We start from the raw sequence: 18,876 nt of genomic DNA, 5'->3' as shown, positions 1-18,876 counted from the left end.
GTATACTGAGCGTGGCTCACGAGTTGTACACAAGCACAATAACTCAGCCTCGTGGGCAGAGCGACTAGCTTCTACCACCAGTGCTTTCCGGTTTTTCGAAAAACGAATGCTAATAGGGTAGTTTCCAACTAGCCAAATCAGTCACTTTTTATTAAACGTTAAAACACGAAATTGCTATGGAATTTGTACGAATAAGCACACTGTGACGTCATAGAAAAACGTGATAAAATGTCGGACTTAATGTTAAGTTTTTCTTGACTAAAATTCAAAAATAAGTTGGATAGAAAAAAGAAAATGTTTTTCGTTAGTTTTAGATCTGTCTTTATTTAGTAATCAGAATCTTTGACCTAGGGCACTATACTACCAAATTACCTGGTGTATAGATAGAACTGCATCTTGGGGTGCGGGCAGCGGTATGGTGGCGGGATGCAGGATGTGGTGTTGAGGAGATCTCGCACCGACTGTGGCTTCTTGTTCTTGCCTTCCTGCTGTGGCTGCCGGCGGCCCTCCTGCTGGCTCCGTGACACTGATACAAAGATAATTAAGCTATTTAAGTTAAAAAGTATTTACAACATAACTTAAGCACACGACTACATCCTAATTGGGGTAGTCAGAGGTACATCCATCGCAAAATGAACTAAGGCCCGTATTTATAAACAGCTCTTATATCTGAGATCTATCTTGAGTGAGCTCTTAAGATGACGTTCTTATTAATAAACGGAACTTAAGTGCGCGTTTAGTGTTCCGATATCAACTGACGATACAAACGAAACTCGGCTCTCAAGAGTGCTCTCAAGATTTTACTAAGGGTGGTATTAATAAACAAATCTCAGTTGAGACTGCCCTCAAGATCATGCTCAAGTCTCTGTTTTTATATGAGAACTGTCACATTGATAATAATATAATCTTGAGAGCAGTCTCAAGGCTGAGATTCGTTTATTAATAACCAAGTATCTACACTTGACCGAGCTTTCTGTTAGACCAACGTGATGGGTGAGCCGTATCGCCGTCTATAATGGTCGAGACAACTGTGTTAGTGGAAACTGCACTTGAGATAAATTAATAACTCATTGGAGCAAGTACGGTACCGGGGTTCGAACTGGCGCTCCCCGATTGAGAAGCAAGCCGGTGAACCACACTACCGGGTGAGAGCCTTCAGCGCTCACCATTTGTACGGCCAAGTAGTTAATGCCATCTGCGGCAAATCTACAATAAGTCACGTCAAAAAAAAAGAAACAAAGGTGCACCACACTGACTACTGAGCCACTATTTTAGCTAAGTACTTATTTGTTTTTATTTGAAAAGCAAGTAAGTAGGTGGTACGCAGGAAAGCAATGGATGAGAGTTGCACAGGACCGCATAGGATGGCGTGAAAGAGAGGCTTATACCCAGCAGTGGGTGGACACAGGCTGAGTAGATAGAAGTAAGTATTCTTCTTATCGTTTCGATGGCATTCAGATTTTTTCAGCCCAGCATTTTCGTCCCAGTATTTCGTATTTTCAGTATTTGCGCCCAGATCTGTCACTCAAAACACGGTAACGCAGTGTTTGTTGCTCCCGGGTAAGCACCACTTCCGTTGAGTACTCATCGAATAATGGATAGAAGTAAGTGAAAGAAAATAAATAAAAATATTTTTTTATCATGCAGAATAAAATTAGCGTTACCGGCTTCCAAGTTTATTTTCTCCCTTTATTTTGTTCACATTTTAGTCTTTAACCCAGATTAACTGTAGCTTTCGTAACACAATGTTGCAATAATGACAGAAAAGGACAGCAAAGTATATCGTTTCATAACATTTCATTCACGTAGGTGTACTCGTCTCGGTAAGTGTAAACGGACTTTATAATTGTTTTTCATAAACAGAGCATAAAACTACTGCTAACGTGAAGACGTTCGCAGTGTAGCACTTGTGATTATTTTATACCTAATTATATGTATAATTAATGGCGCTGATTATAGTTCACACCATCTAATTTTATTTTATGACTATACCTGTCATTTTCTTATCCGCCGAAATGGAAAGGGACGGATAATCGACAGGCATAAAATTTATGGAACACAATAATTTTAAAAACCCTCCCAAATTTATATATATTGTATTTATTAATTTATATTTATTGTATTTACTATGATGAACTGAGTACCTATACTTGACCGAGTTTTCTGTTAGACCAACGTGATAGGAGGTGACCAGTCTATAAAAACTCATTGATGTATGATGGGGTTCTAACCGGGGCTCTCCATTTGAGAAGCAAGCCGGCGAACCACACGGACTACATAGTTGTATTTATTAATTTATATTTATTGTATTTACAATATATATTATTATATTATTTATATTACAATAACCCGACATATACATATATTGGCCAATAACCCGACAGAATTAAGTTGACAGCACACATGAAACGGGTTGCATAACAGCGAGATGCCTATATTATAATTCGCCCGAGTTATTTATTCATTTTAAAATTAGCAGTTGTTAATCTTCCGTCCCTTTCCTTTTTAGTGGATAAGACAATGACGGGTATAACTTAAAATAAAATTAGGAGGTGTCTGCAGGAATCGGGGCCATTGTAAATCTTTACGATAAGTACAGGGTGTTCCTAACATCGTAACGAATACTGAGAGGGATGATTCAGAACATGATTCTGAGTTGATATCAAGTGGACTTTTCCGTCGTAAAATTCATGTTGTTTTAAAATTATTTTCAATTCTTTTGCGATAGAAAATTCCACTTATTTTTTACTCTGAATAATGACCTGAATCATCCCCGTCGTATTCGTTACGATGTCACTAATACCCTGTAATATTATGCACATATGGGTTAAAGTGTAATTGTTTAAGCATCGAAGAAACATTCCCGTAATTAAACCTGATAATGAGACAACAACTGTTTACATAACAATCGCATTTTATAAAACAGTGTGAATATCCATTTTATCGTGGCCTCTTATCACCTTGTCTGCGAGACAGTGAGGGGTCAACGATGCTGGACGAATATCAATGAATTGCCGACAGAGGCGACAGGTTAGAACACTTTCACTGTTCATTGGATCACTTTACTTTGACTTTCCATTGTAGGTTACACCATAGAATAAGGAATAATACTACGTATAGAACGGCAACTCTCCGCTCCCCACCAGCGGCTGAGCTAGGTTTACCTCACCCCCCTCGGTCATACTTTAGTCTTCAATCTCATGGGCGTCAGACGTCACACACACAGATGCGCGTGTACGATAACGTCAATGTGTAGTGTCTGTGTAAAACGAGGATTTTTATATCATGTGTCCGGGATGTGGTTGCTTTGATTCTAGTTGTGATCTAGTTCACCGGTGATTACCTATACTATGATGTTATCCAACATGCAAAAAACATGCGTGCGCGCAGTGAGATTGAATTTTACGATAGAGCTGCTTAGCTTCTTTTAATACGTTATAGCATAGTGTTAATGTGTACATTCACACATTCCTTAACTAATACCAGTAATAAAGTTTATATTTATGTTTTTTATATTTTTTATATTTGTTTATTTGGCTAAAAGGAAAAATAATTCAGTTATAATGAATTGTTTAAATATACTTAATAATATAATATTGATTTCGTACCTAAATGTTATTTGTTTTATTTGTGTTTTTTACCAAGTTAGTAAATAAATTAATAAATCATGCATAATACAAAATTTTACCGTTTCTGTAAAATATATTTTTAAATATAATATATTAATATAGAAAGCTATTGTCCTTATAAAGATGAAATGTAATCTTTACATATATTTTATATAAATAATAAAAAAATAAGAATCAATGATAAAGTGACACTGTACGATATGTTTTAAACCCGGCTATACAGGTTGTAAGAAACTGCAGTAGTTTTAGATGTTGTTAACGTTTGTTATGTAAAAATGACGATACAAAGTGTAACTATGTTACTTTCTGAATAATGATATTTTTGAATTTGAATATGATCCACACATTTAATAAATGGTTCTTCTTCTATTGTGTGGGTTGTGAGGTGTCAGGGTTACTATTGAGCCACCAAAGGCCCCTGACGTGGCTCATGTAACGACTACTAACTTACATCAGCAAGTAGTAACCGGGACCAACGGCTTAACGTGCCTTCCGAAGCACGGATCTTCTTACTTTGACGGACCTGTAATGTCCTAACCAAACTAGGGATCATAAAGATTTTTGTGATTTGAACCCGGGACCTCCGGACCGTGAGCCCAACGCTCAAACTACTGGACCACGGAGGCCGTCTAATAAATGTTAATCGTAATCGTGTGCATTTTTAATGGCGTTCAAGTTTTATAAACCTAAGCGCCGCGTTCTCTTAAAAATCTTGTGTAACTTTTTTTTATATTCGTGTGAACATCTATGACCTAATTGATGTGATTTTTTTCTCAACATTTGAATTACTAAACAAAGGATTTTATCTGATTCAGAGAATATGTTGTGCAGTACGTTCAATTGATATAATCTTCTTCTTTTGTCTTGAGCGTCGTAAAGTCAATAACCGATCCCATCAACATTGGTGTCATGTGACAGTGATGGCAAAATATTCGTTGAAGTTAATACAAAACAGCACGCATGCAAACAAAAAAAAAACAGAACAGTATTTCAGTGACGGCAAAATTTTCGTTAGTTGTTAGTTAGTTAGTTATATTGTTACGGAAGTGGGTTTCGGGATTGGAAGGAAACTCACTGAATCCAAGAAGAAACGAATTTATTCACTATACACAATTACACACGGTACAGATTCCGAACAGGGCTTCGTGATATCACTTCGTTTCCGTCACTTCACTTTTTCATTTTTTTTTTTGCTTTTGTAGTCGCTGTGATTCACCGGCTTACTTCTTAACCCTTTCAAGGACAGAACGTCTAATGACGTTCCAATTCCAGGGTATCATACTATATGTTATGAACCATCAATGACCCATGGTCTCTGCCTGTGAAAGGGTTAAACGGGGAGCGCCGGTTCGCACCCCGTTATCGGACTTGCAGCAATTATGATTAATTTATCTTCAAAAATTAAAAAAAAATCAAAAATTTTTTTTTTTCAAAATTGACTTACAAAGTTACATATTATGTAACAAGCTGTAATACTACTACCACATCGGAATCTATAACGATGAGGGAAAGACGTGGCCAGAAAACCTCCCAGCAGAGGGCCCTAGTCCTACTGTTTCATGTTTTCCTTTCTTTTCTTTTTTTTAATCCAGTTATCTTAATTGCAGTTTCACTAACACAGCTCGCTCGACCATCATAGACGATACGCCTTACCACCTATAACGTTCTTATAACAGAAATCTTCATCTTTTCATCTTTTGATGGATGTACATCTGAATTCTGATTCGACTACTGCACCTTAGTCCGGAGACTAAGGTAAACCATGCAAAACTTAAATCATCATCTCCCTAGCGTTATCCCGTTTTTCACAGGGTCCGCTTACCTCACCTGATGATTTGACGGGTCCGGTATTTACAGAAACGACTGCCTGTCTGACCTTCCAACCCGCGAAGGGAAAACTAGCCCAATACTTACAGGTTAAGTCGCATACCTCCGAAAATGCATTTCTCGGGAATGTGGGTTTCCTCGCGATGTTTTCCTTCACCGCTGAACACGCGATAATCATTTATGATCCAAACATGAATTTGAAAACAAATTCGACATACCTACATTGGTTTAGGCTTGTGTTGGGATTCGAACCTGTGAGGCAAGCGCTCTACCAACTGGGCTATTACGGCTCTCATGCAAGACTAAATACTCGTACTTATATACATAAACTGCCTATATACGTCCCACTGCTGGGCACAGGCCTCCCCTCAATCAACCGGAGGGGGTATGGAGCATACTCCACCACGCTGCTCCAGTGCGGGTTGATGGAGGTGTTTTTACGGCTAATAGCCGGGACCAACGGCTTAACGTGCCCTCCGAAGCACGGAATCATCTTCGTTTTTCGGACAATCAGGTGATTCAAGCCTGAAAAGTCCTTACCAAACAAAGGACAGTCTCACAAAGTGATTTCGACAATGTCCCCATCGGGAATCGAACCCGGACCTCCAGATCGTGAGCCTAACGCTCTAACCACTAGACCACGGAGGCTGTTCGTACTTATATATTAACACATATTACACAATAATTACACAAAGAATTGGGAATCCCAACAGTAAGTGAAGAGTTAAAAAATGCAAGCTGCTCTTACAAAAACAGAATAACAGCCCATCCTAATATACTGGCCAGGCCGCTCATGGATGAGCACACACAACTAAGACTAAGAAGGAGGCTGCCGCAGGATCTAGCCAACTAAGGCCCAAAATAGGAAGCGACACTGGTCGCTTACCTAAAATGATACCTATACACCACAAGAAGTGCTTATTATCCAAGGGTGATAGATTGCGTGCAAAAAAGGGACAAATATATATATATATATATATATATATATATATATATATATATATATATATATATATATTTGTATATATATATATATATATATATATATATATATATATATATACCCGCCCCGGCTTCGCTCGGGTGCAATGCTGAGGAAAAAATAAGATTATTTACGACATCACATTAATAACCTCAAAAATAACTCTTCCACTATCTTCTCCCTATCATTTGTATGCAGACGATCTTCAAATCTACACTCAGGCTCCTTTGTGTGATCTCTCCGATGCAATACAGGTGACCAACAGAAATCTAAAGTGCATCGCAGACTGGAGCCACTCTTATGGCCTAAAGGTCAATCCTACCAAGACTCAGACCATTATAATTGGAAGTCGCTGGTTCGTGTCTAGAATTGACTTTAATACCTTGCCCCCTATAACGTTTGACGGTGTACATGTTCCGTATAGCCATACTGTTAAGAATCTGGGCATTATCTTTGACGAGTGTTTCTCCTGGAAACCTCAGGTGACAGAAGTTAGCAGGAAGGTGTTTGCCGCGTACGGGTCGCTAAAGCGTCTAAAAAACCTCTTGCCGACCAAAACCAAGATCACTCTAGCACAGTGTCTCGTCCTGCCCATTTTAGATTACGCGGACGTTTGTTACCCGGATCTCTCTGTGGAACTAGTTGCAAAACTTGAACGTTTACAAAACCTATGCATAAGATTTATTTTTGGCCTGCGGAAGTTTGATCATGTTTCCGACTACCGTGCGAGGCTTGGGTGGTTACCGATTTATCGTCGGAGAGACTGCCATATCCTGTTCCTTCTGTATTCCGTCCTTTTTAACCCTAAATCTCCTTGCTATCTTAAAGATCGCTTCGTCTTTCATCCTTCCACTCTTACCCGCAACCTCCGTTCATCCAACAATCTGTCTCTAAATATTCCTTCCCATTCCTCAACTTTCTACTCCAAGTCTTTCACGGTGCAAGCTGTCCGTTTGTGGAATTCTCTGCCTGAAAGCATTAGGAGAGCTTCGTCATTGGAGTCCTTTAAACGGCAAGTCAAGGCGCATTTCCTTACCTCTATTTCCTCTTCATCTTCATAATCTATCTACTCCTTTTCTTCCATAGTATATGTAGTAGTTTAAGTAGTGATATTTATTTATTATAACAATTATAATTATGTGTATTATTATTATGTAGTTTATGTAGTCGAAAGTGTATTTATTTTTATATGCACAAGTATTCCTATGCTGCACTATCCCGCTATATTACTTAATATTCAATATCTCCTGTACTTAAAGGTTGCCTGGAAGAGATGGCTACTTAGCAATAAGGCCGCCTATTGTACTAATTCTATTTCTCTTTTGTTTTGTTTTTTGTTTTTTCCTGTTTGTGCAATAAAGTATTTGTTATGTTATGTTATGTTAATAACAGTATTTCTACACTATATAATGAATGTTATTATACATATAAACCTTCCTCTTGAATCACTCTATCTATTAAAGATTTAAGCGAACATAGGGATATAGGGACAGAAAAAGCGACTTGGTTTTATTCTATAAGTATAGTGATAAATCACACCAGAAAATTGATATGATTGGTATGGATTCGCCGATTCCTTTACTGACATTGCTCATTGTGAAGCTAGTCCTATTCCATCTAAGCGTTAAACCACTTGCCCAATATAGTAGAATAACAAATCATCATGCACCACGCGGTATCGGATCATTGCAACATCGGCGTACGCGCATACTCCGGCGTCTCACGTAATTCCGCCGGGTATAATATAGGTTTGGGCAATCGACTTGGATCATGTGGAATTGGGTTATTTATCGTGACAAGTGACTTCTCTAGCCTTTCTGACTTGATTTATTGTAGATTTGCCGCATATGGCATTAACTACTTGGCCGGACAAATGGGGAGCGCTGAGGGCTCTCACCCGGTACAAATTTTAAGATAACGGGCTAGCAGGGCTAGGGATTCAATAAATTTTGTCGAAATCGATTAGTATGTTTTTTACGTGCTACTTGATTTTGTTCGTATGTTGACAGAACGACATGACTTATTTGTAATAATCGACAAAACGACATAAATACACTTCTCATCAAAAAAATCGAAACACTTCCGTTTTCATTGTTTCTGTCCGAATTTAACACAAAAAAGAATTCATACGATGAAAAAAAATACATAAATGTATAGCTGGCAGTTTGGCCATTACAGTAATAAGCGAAAATTCTAAATTCAAAATTAGAATTTCATTTGTTTATCTTATAAACGAAATGAATCACTGTTTTTAGACAAATGTGTGTTTAGGGTTGGAGTACATTTAGCGTTTAAAAACTAAAAATTGGCGCCTATCCTTAAACTTTTTGTTTTTTATTTCAATACTGTGACTTTGGGACGTCTGAAAAAAGGTTTTTTTTCTAAAACGTATGGATACTTCGCCCACAGAAGCCGCCCAAGTTGTGGCATTGCTGGATTCTGGCCTTAGTCAGCGTGTTGTGGCTGCAAGACTGCATCTAAGCCTGTCATCTGTTCATAGAGTCTATAAACGTTATCGGGAGACTGGTTTGTTCACGCGCCGTTCAGGATCTGGCAGGAATCGGGTCACTTCTGAGCGAGATGATCGATTTATTGTAACAACTTCTTTAAGAAATCGACGCCTTAACGCTTTTCAACTGCAGCAGCGGCTTCGTGTTGTACGAAGGGTGGCTGTAAGTGACTTTACAATTAGAAGAAGGTTGAAGGATCGTGGACTGGTACCGCATAAGCCAGCAAATGGGCCGAAATTAACTGCAGACCATCGAAGAGCGCGCCTTAACTTTGCACGTGAGCACCTAAATTGGTCATACCTACAGTGGAGCAAAGTTCTCTTTTCTGATGAGTGTAAAATTATGCTGTATGGTAACGACGGAAGGAACAAGGTCTACAGAAGAGACGGAGAACGCTATGCACAATGCTGCATTGAAGAAAAGGTCAGCTATGGTGGCGGTTCGTGGACGGTTTGGGGAGGAATCAGCGCCGACGGTAAGACAGAGCTTGCTTTCGTGTCTGGGCCACGTCTGCCTGCACTAAACTGTCATCGGTACGTCGAAGAGTGTCTCGAGCCTCATGTGATGCCCTATGCACATTTTATTGGCAACGGCTTCATATTCATGCACGACAATGCTAGGGCTCACACCGCGGGCGTCGTTCGAGATTATCTTAACGAAGTCGATATCTCTATTATGGAATGGCCAGCAAGAAGCCCGGACAGGAATCCCATTGAACATCTGTGGGATGAATTAAAGAGACGAATTCGAGCAAGAGATCCTGCCCCAGAAACACTTAGCCAGCTGCAAGATGCAATCCAAGAGGAATGGGACAATATACCACAGCATGTGATCGTGACTCTCATCCGATCGATGAAGAACCGTATGGAAGCAGTAATTAGAGCTCGGGGAGGGAATACAAGTTATTAAATAAACGTTTTTTAGCTTTTTTTTTCATTTACGTGTGTTGTTTTATCCATTTCCTTTATACTCCATACGGAATAAAAATGACTCATTTAACAAAATACGAAACCTATGAAAAATTCATTTAAATTTAGAACATTAACATTAAGATTTGATAAGCTCATATTACTCACTATTAAACGACATTTAACATTTATTCCTAAATGTACACATTTTTCTGATAATCCTGACAAAACGTAAACTTGCAAGGTGTTTCGATTTTTTTGATGAGAAGTGTATATCGTCAGAATCGATAAATTGGTTCTTTGCCCGTGGTCCTACTGCGTAGTCCTACTAGTAGTACCATGGGTATTTTTTTTTGCCCGTGGTTCTATCAGTAGGACTACGGAAAAGTAATATTGCCCGCAGTTCAACTAGGAATAATAAGACCACCTATTTCCTAGTTCAACTGCTCAAATTTTAAGTGTTTTTGCACAAACAATGCCATCGAGGGATGGCACTCAAAATGAAACAGATGCGTAAATAAAAATACCGTGACATTGCCGCGACTCCTAACCACCTTAAACATTGATTGATTTGGAAGCCACTTCCAATTTGAAATATAAAATAAAACCCCAAAAAAGGTCGCAAATGTCGATTAAAAATGGCGACTTCATAATGCTAGTTCAGATGGAGGTTATAAATTCAGAAATTTTAGTATTATATGCTCTAGACAAGCTGCGTTAATTGTACTTGGCCCTGGGACCTCAGAACCAGTAACCACGGGCAAAGAATGCATTTCATAATATTGGTGACGATTAGTAGGACCATTGCCCATACAAAATAATAATATTTATATTACAGTCCTACTGATAGAACCACGGGCAAAAAAAATACCCATGGTACTACTAGTAGGACTACGCAGTAGGACCACGGGCAAAGAATGGATAAATTACCGTGACATAATTTTATCACGTTGCGTATGTTAGCCCTACTGATGGTGCCCAGTTGGGCGCGAACCTCGGCTCAGGGTGTCGTCTAGGAGGATTATTGAAAGAACTAATCGACCCTAGTGGGTCGATAGAGATAAGCGCTGAATGAGGGAAATCGTCGACGCGCCGGCGGATCTTGAAGAGTTTGTTATCGCTAGCTGATTGGCCGTCTCTATGGCTAGAGTTCTGAATACCACCACCACTAATACGTATAAGTTTGCAAGTTTTCATCTTTGTGACAATTTTCATGCAAATTGTTCCAGTGGTTTAGATGTGAGAAGGAAACCCAGAATCCCATGTGTGTAACATTACTTGTATTGGTATAGTCTTCGGGTTGGAAGGTCAGACAGGGCATCGTTGACTATGGTGGTTTAGGTGTGAAAAGATAAGTAGACAATTAAAGTCGTTCTTGCATTTTATTGGATATTAGTAGAATTGATACCTAACGGCCTCCGTGCTTCAGAGCGTTGGGCTCACGATCCGGCGGTCCCGGGTTCGAATCCTGGTATCACAAAAATCACTTTGTGATCCCTAGTTTGGTCGCAATTTGCAACGAAATATAATATATGTTATATACATCGGTGGAAACTGCTTTGGCTTAATGTGTTTAATTATAAGTTTATATCTTTAAGTATCTATTGTGTAAGCTGTTTGTTTCCTTAATAAAGAAAAATAAATAAACATTACAGGCTGATCACCTAATTGTCCAAAAGTACGATGATCCATGTTTCCGAAGGCACGTTAAACTGTTGGTCCCGGTTACTACTTACTGATGTAAGTAAGTAGTCGTTACATGAGCCATGTTAGGGGCCATTGGCGGCTCAATAATAACCCTGACACCAGTGTTGAGGAGGTTGGTAATTCACGTCACTACCCACACGATAGAAGAAGAAGAATGGATACTTGGTTGCAACACGAATTTCGTGTATTGTGTGGATATAATTTAGAGGTTAATAATATTGCTTCATCATCTCTTCTCACCTTCACACAATTTATCAATATAATATGTTAATATAAACGATTATGCAAATTTTTATTTTATCTATTTGACATTTTTCTTAAGGCCCATCATTGGGAAATGAATAGACTTTTTGTATAGTAATCTAAGAAATATTACAAAACTAACATATTATTATATCACGCGATTTGCGGATATGAAAAGGAAATTTCATTTGGTTATCATGTGATAGTTGTGTTATTTTTTACTTTTGATTGGTTTGCTCTTGGAACCAGACTTGCCCAAAGGCATTGACGAGGCCTAATATGGAGCGAGCTCGCCCAGAAGGTGCCTGTTCACTCTGGCCTTGAAAGCACTCGGGTTATATGAATTCGGAAATACAGAAGACGGCAGAGAATTCCACTCCCTTTGTGCGTTTTTTTATTATGTATATCGAGGTTTAATATACCGGTATATACCTTTAATGTAATTGCGGTTGAAATATAGCTTTGTCTCCATTCTTACCAAACCGGTCCCATGAGGTAATTACATAAATTACTTACCTACTTTTACACTAATTAGTTAACACGAAATAATTTTATACTACTAATTTGGCTAGGAGGACTATTTAAAATGCTTTGAAAGTAGTGATTAAGATTGAGAATGGAATGTTCACCTGACAGGAAATTCCACTTGATATCAACTCAGAATCATGATCTGAACCATCCCTCTCAGTATTCGTTACGGTGTAACTAACACCCATGCCTACTTGTAAGACTACCGTATGCACTTGTACGGGGTGTAAGTGACATCGTAACGAATATTAAAGGGTAAGATTCAGACTACGATTCTGAGTTAATATCAAGTGGAATTTTCCATCGCAAAAGTATAAAATTGAAAATAAATAAAAAATAAAACATTAATATTGCGACGGAAAATTATATTAACTTAAAATCTAGGTCTGAATCATCTCCTTTAGTATTCGTTACGATGTCACTTAAACCCTGTGTAGTCTTTACATTTACCATATCAGGGGCCTTTGGCGACTCAATAGTAACCTTGACACCAGGGTTGATGGGGTTGGTCATTGATCTCACAGCTCACATGAGAGAAGATGACGTGTTGTATTGGAATGGTGAGAATCATACCTTCACGTCCTTTCGTAGATGATTGTGGTTATATAATGGACAAACAAAACAAAGGGCGTGGTAAAAACACGGTAAGTACCGCTTTTCACTACGTATACTTAAAAAATTAAGCTTTTTTTACTCCCTAATACAATGGCGTATTAACAGTTACCTACTACTTGGAAACGGCCTTCCGTTACTATAGGATCGAACCAACAATTCATTTAATTCTGTTACTTCACTAAGATTATACTTTTGAGCATGGTATGGGTGAATCTCAAAATTTCAAGTTTGGTGGCGAAATTTCATATTATTTTTTCCTGAAAAATTGGGTTCCGACATGAAAAAGATCCAAGAGGATCCTCGGTTCCGACATGAAAAGGAATTTTTCAATTCCCAATTTTCCCAATTTCCCCAACTTTTCACGAAAAAAATATATGACAGTCGCCACCAAACTTGACACATTTTGATATTCACCCGTATAAGAAAACCAGGTGAGGAGCTCGATGGCACAGGAGGAGCTCGATGGCGCAGCGGTAAACGCGTTCGGTCTGCGATTGTTGAAGTTAAGCAACTTTCGCAAAGGCCGGTGATAGGATGGGTGACCACAAAAAAAAGTTTTCATCTCGAGCTCCTCCGTGCTTCGGAAGGCACGTTAAGTCGTTGGTCCCGGCTGCATTAGCAGTCGTTAATAACCATCAATCCGCACTGGGCACGCGTGATGGTTTAAGGCCCGATCTCCCTATCCATTCATAGGGAAGCCCCGTGTCCCAGCAGTGGGGACGTTAATGGGCTGATGATGATGATGATGAAGAAAACCAGGTATGTTCAAAAGGGACAGCTAACATTTCAAGGTTAGTCAGCTGACGTCATCCCACACTGCGTTGCCATTTCGTAAAACATAAATTACCCACGACCAATGTTTTTATATTTTACTTTGCAAGGAAATTTTGAACTTTTAGTAAAAGATTTACTTACAGTTTTAATGATTTTTTATGTATATGACAAGTAATAGTAATTAAATACATTAGTCAGTAATTCACTTAATTTTCAACATTAAAATTTACGTCCTTGGTATGTTGGAGATACCAATTTGATGGTAACACAGTGGTAACATGTACGTCATCAAAGGGCTAGCGATGGCGGCTTGTCATAGGATTGAGGATAAGTACCTGGTTTGCTTATATCATGCTTATAAGTATCATCAACAAACTACTGATTAACTTCTTGGAATATTGTATATTTGCGCTTAAGGATATTCATGGTTTCGAAGTAAAACACTTTCTAATTCACATGTTTATTTCGTTACTATCACATTATTTTACATTAGTTTGCTATAATATGTAACTGATTCTTGACGCGGGTACATGGGACGATGTCTTTTGATGGAATATTCTTCTGGTCAGTTTCAAGTTTGAATATAGGAGGATTCTTCTTCTATATTCAAACTTGACTTCCTCGCGCAGTGGGCTTAGCATCTTCTTCGCCTCGACATACGTCACCCGTCACTCTCTCACAGTACTGCACAAAAAGAGACAGATGATCTCTGTCGTGGCGAGAAAGAGTCGCGTGCTTACGGTGCTACGCCCGCAGGTGGCCAGTTCACTGCGTACTGGCTGGCAGGCGCTCATCGAAGGAGTCTTCATGCCACTTAACTTTGAGTCTTATTACCTTGCAATATGGGTGGTCAACCGGAACATTGTGGATAGTAAATAACTAGGTATATAAGTTGCTTCCTATACGTGGAAATGTGGATGTTTCTTGCTTACTGTAGGAAGTTGGTTTAATCAGATTTTTTAAGAGTCTATAAGTAAGTCTATAATGTTACTTGGATCGGTTACGGACTGTACGTACAATAGTAATGTAAGTTTCCATTCTTGCGAAAATACTAATTATAGTTTTTTTTAATTTATGTGTTATGTGTAGTTAATTACATAGGAAGCTGTGGTAGCCCATTTGGTAGAATGCTTGACTGTCATTGCGAGGTCGCAGGTTCAAATACCAGCACGGGCCTTTACCAAAATGGACCTGTCAAAGCTTCAGGTTAGATAAGCGGACCCCGTGAGAAACGGGACAATGCTAGGCAGATGATGGGTTAATTACATAGGTACATAAAACAGCCTATATGCGTCCTACTGCTGCGCACAAGCTTCTCAGTCAAACGGAGGGAGTATGAAGCATATACTATCGCGCTACTCCACTGAGAATTGGTGACGGTTTTTACACCTAGTAGCCGGGGCCAACAGTCTACCGTGCCCGCCAAAGCGCTTCAAGCTTGAAACATCCTTACCAAACAAAGGACTGTCACAAAGAGATTTCGACAACCCTATCGGGAATCGTACCCAGATATTCTATTTTATTTATTTAGAAGTTTCCTAAGACCTTTGTATTTATCATGTTTGCTACAAATAAACATTTAAATTCGTTCAGCTGCTTATCTTCCAGGGGATATCGTTAAATCTGACATTGTCTGTTCTAATAGGTAATATAGACCATTATATAAAAAGATAATTATGAGTCTAAAAATGTCTAAAAATCCTAAAATTTTGTAGGTCAATCAAATGCAAGCTACCAGAGCTAGTCTTTAAAAAAATAACGATCCTATTAGCCGACTTAGAATGTGCCAAAAGTTACAATACAGACGTAACAGAGGCATAACGAATCACGAAAAGCGTGGACATTACTTAGTCGCATTCACATATTAAGTATAAACTAAAGTTAGGGTAACCATGAGACTTTGGAGATCCTAGACTTTTATCGAAACCGTGTACTCCGCTAAAGCCTTCTATATACATGTATGTTGTGTGAATAGAAGATAAGTAATTATTTTAATTATATTTTGTGAAAGACTAGAATAATTTCTAAACAGGTAAACTTAATAAAAATATTCTCATTCTTAATCACAGATCAGAGTGTTTTTAACTAAAAAAACTAAAATATTTATATACAGTAATTCTTATAAATATTCTTTTTTTCTAAAATTTTGTAACATTTATTATTGAGCTACAGTACCCGAAGTTCCTGGCATGGTTCATTCAAAGTAAAATTCAAAGAAAATACTACTTATACTAACTTTTTTTATAACTTGACCTAGTCTAACATATCCGGAGAAAAGAGGACGGGTGGCCTACCTACACATACATAACAGACAGTCAGACATGCGCGGACGCAGTCGGTTACGCAACGGCATAACCGGTCGGAAGTAGGGAACTACACTGCGGCTCACGAGACGAACAACTATATTGTTATTTTTATTACTTTACAGTCAGACTGAAATTATTATCATATCTAGGGTCGATTACTTAGGTAAGTAAGCACTAAATAGCACAGTATCGTGTAAATTTATTGTGCAAATTATTTGTGTAAATAAAGTAAGGTTGCCTGGAAGAGATTGCTACTTAGCAATAAGGCCGCCTATTGTACTAATTCTATTTCTCTTTTGTTTTGTATTTTGTTTTTTCCTGTTTGTGCAATAAAGTATTTGTTATGTTATGTTATGTATGTTTGTTATTTAGAAGAAAAAAAAATAGGATTAAATATTTTATTATGTACAGTAAGCACTTATAATATTTTACTTACGTTATTTTTTATTACAAAGGTTTATTATTTCAATTAAATGAAGAATATAAAAACTAAATATGATTTTTTAAAAGCTAGGTATCACATCCGAAGAAAACAAGACGGTTGGCGGCTTACACATACATAAATTTAGATTGTCAGACATGCGCAGACGCTTATACGTTACGCAACAGCATAACCGATCGGAAGTACGGAACTACACTGCGGATCACGAAGCGAACAACTATATGATACTGACTGACAGACATAAATTATTGTATTTAATAGGTACTTAGATATTCAATTATTAGGATTTCGCCCATGACTATTTATATTTGTATGTATTAAAAACAATGTTACTAAAGTTGTTAATAGAACTAAATGAAAAATCAACGTGTACCTGTTAAAACTTAGCATGATTACCTACAGTGAACAATATCTCGTCTCTTTCGCACTTTAAGCTGTATGCCGTTAGCGCGAAAAGGATATATCTTCCGTCTCTTTCACGCTAGGCGATGTACTATATGTCTGTCCTGCTGTCTTTCTAATTACGTTTTAAGCTTGCTTGCTTGAAATATAGTTTCAAAGAAGCACATATTACACTTCTTCTTCTTGACGTTTCGATGGCATTCAAATTTTCTCAGCCCAGTATTTTGCCACCCGGACAGCATTTTCGGTGGCATTTATCAGCTCCTCTCGTGTACAGGTATCAGGGCAGACGGGGCAAGACGAGATATTACACTAATCGTGTAACAGGCAACATTACGGTTGAGGAAAACGGTACAACACTAGTGTGACTTAATATCTTATTATTATACAATGAGCAGAGTCGACAGGCACGCGGATTACATTAAATAAACCAGTTCACGCAATTAAAATGTAAATAGGCACTTTGATAGCGAGAACATCTTTTTATGATGTGACTTACTTTTGAATAGGCTAACTTAGCCAACTAGTCAAATCAGTTATTTTTTACTAAACGTCAAAACACGAAATTAAGACCCAGACTAAAGTAAAACCCAAAGGGTGAAGTCGGCGCTCAATACGAATTAGTGCAAGGCGGACAATTACTGTTCTATACGTGGTATGATTCTTTATTCTATACTTAACCCTTTCACGGACAGAGACCATCGGGTCATTGATGGTTCATAATAGTTAGTATGAGAGCATGACAACTTGGAATCGGAACGTCATTAGACGTTCTGTCCTTGAAAGTGTTAAATAGTGCCTTTCGAAACATGGAATCATTTTATTTTCATCGGATAATCAGATGATGTTAACTTACAATGTCATAACCTTTTTTTTCTTGACGTGACTTATTGTAGATTTGCCGCAGATGGCATTAACTACTTGGCCGGACAAATGGGGAGCGCTGAAGGCTCTCACCCGGTAAATGTCATAACCAATGTCATAATAGTTACAGTCCCACAGTGTTTTTTTGTCCCCACCGGTATCCGAACTCAAGACCCCATTTTTGACGTGACGTATTGTAGATTTGCCGCAAATGCCGCAAAACATACAAACATTAACTACTTGGCTGAACTCATGGGGAGCACTGAGGGCTCTCACATGGTTCAAAATTGAAGGCAAGTCCTGAGGGTGCACAGTTGAGCGCGAACCTCGGCTCAGGGCGTCGTCTGAGAGGATTATATTTGAAAGATTTAATCGACCCTTGTGGGTCGATAGCGATAAGCGCTGAGGGAAATCGGTATCAGGGTTCTGACATGTTCGTTGTCGCAAGCTGATTGGCCGTCTCTATGGCTAGATTAATCGGATCGATCGTCGGGATCATATACGTCCTGCGGGCGCCTTTTAGTCCTCCATCTATATATTTTGATACTTTTCAGTATCAAAACCCCTGGATCGTGAGCCCAACACTCGCAACTCAAGATCACGGAGGCCATTAACACAGAATAATTATTATAGTCAAAGGTTTAACGACCAAGGCAATGCACTCGTATAGAGGGGTCAAGAGCCTTGGTAGATAAATTAATAGCGCTACTATACAAGGATAAAATGAGCTATTCAAATGCCGTGCGCCACTTTCAAAGTCAAAGTCAATTTGTTACAAAGTCCCTCGTTCTTAGGGCTTTGATCCTGCATACTCGATTTCGTCTTGGCATGTAACCTGTATATACTGAAATATATAGTAGATAGTAGGAGAGCGAACCGTAGCAAACCCTACGTCATCGACTACCACAATGGGACCAGTTTATAGTTGTCACTATTTGAATTAGGCTTTCTAAAAAAATAGGGTTACCTCATCTAATCCTGGGAGGCAATTACACGTGTCATTTTTTTTGGTGGAATTTACGTCATCGGATACCACCTTGAGACCCGGCCCAGTCGATAACGATCAGAATTATTATTATTAATAGCCCTCAATGTCCCACTGCAGGGCAAAGGCCTCTCTTTCCTTCTTCCACTCTTCC

The 18,876-nt window shown here is 38.5% G+C and overlaps 1 protein-coding gene across 1 annotated transcript in view; it reads right to left on the bottom strand.

Moving 5' to 3' along the window:
- The window catches only part of LOC126368205 (phospholipase A1 member A-like), a 32,520-nt gene that overhangs the window by 10,576 nt on the left and 3,068 nt on the right, over window positions 1-18,876 (bottom strand). Inside the window, exon 2 of the mRNA XM_050012103.1 lies at window positions 373-526. Coding sequence (XP_049868060.1) covers window positions 373-526 — 154 coding nt within the window. The remainder of the gene's footprint in view (window positions 1-372; window positions 527-18,876) is intronic.

Source organism: Pectinophora gossypiella, chromosome 7 (genome assembly GCF_024362695.1).
Source record: "Pectinophora gossypiella chromosome 7, ilPecGoss1.1, whole genome shotgun sequence".
Taxonomy (NCBI): Eukaryota; Metazoa; Arthropoda; class Insecta; order Lepidoptera; family Gelechiidae; genus Pectinophora; species Pectinophora gossypiella.
The sequence above is the reverse complement of the archived record's forward strand: the minus strand, read 5'-3'. Positions and strand labels throughout refer to the sequence as shown.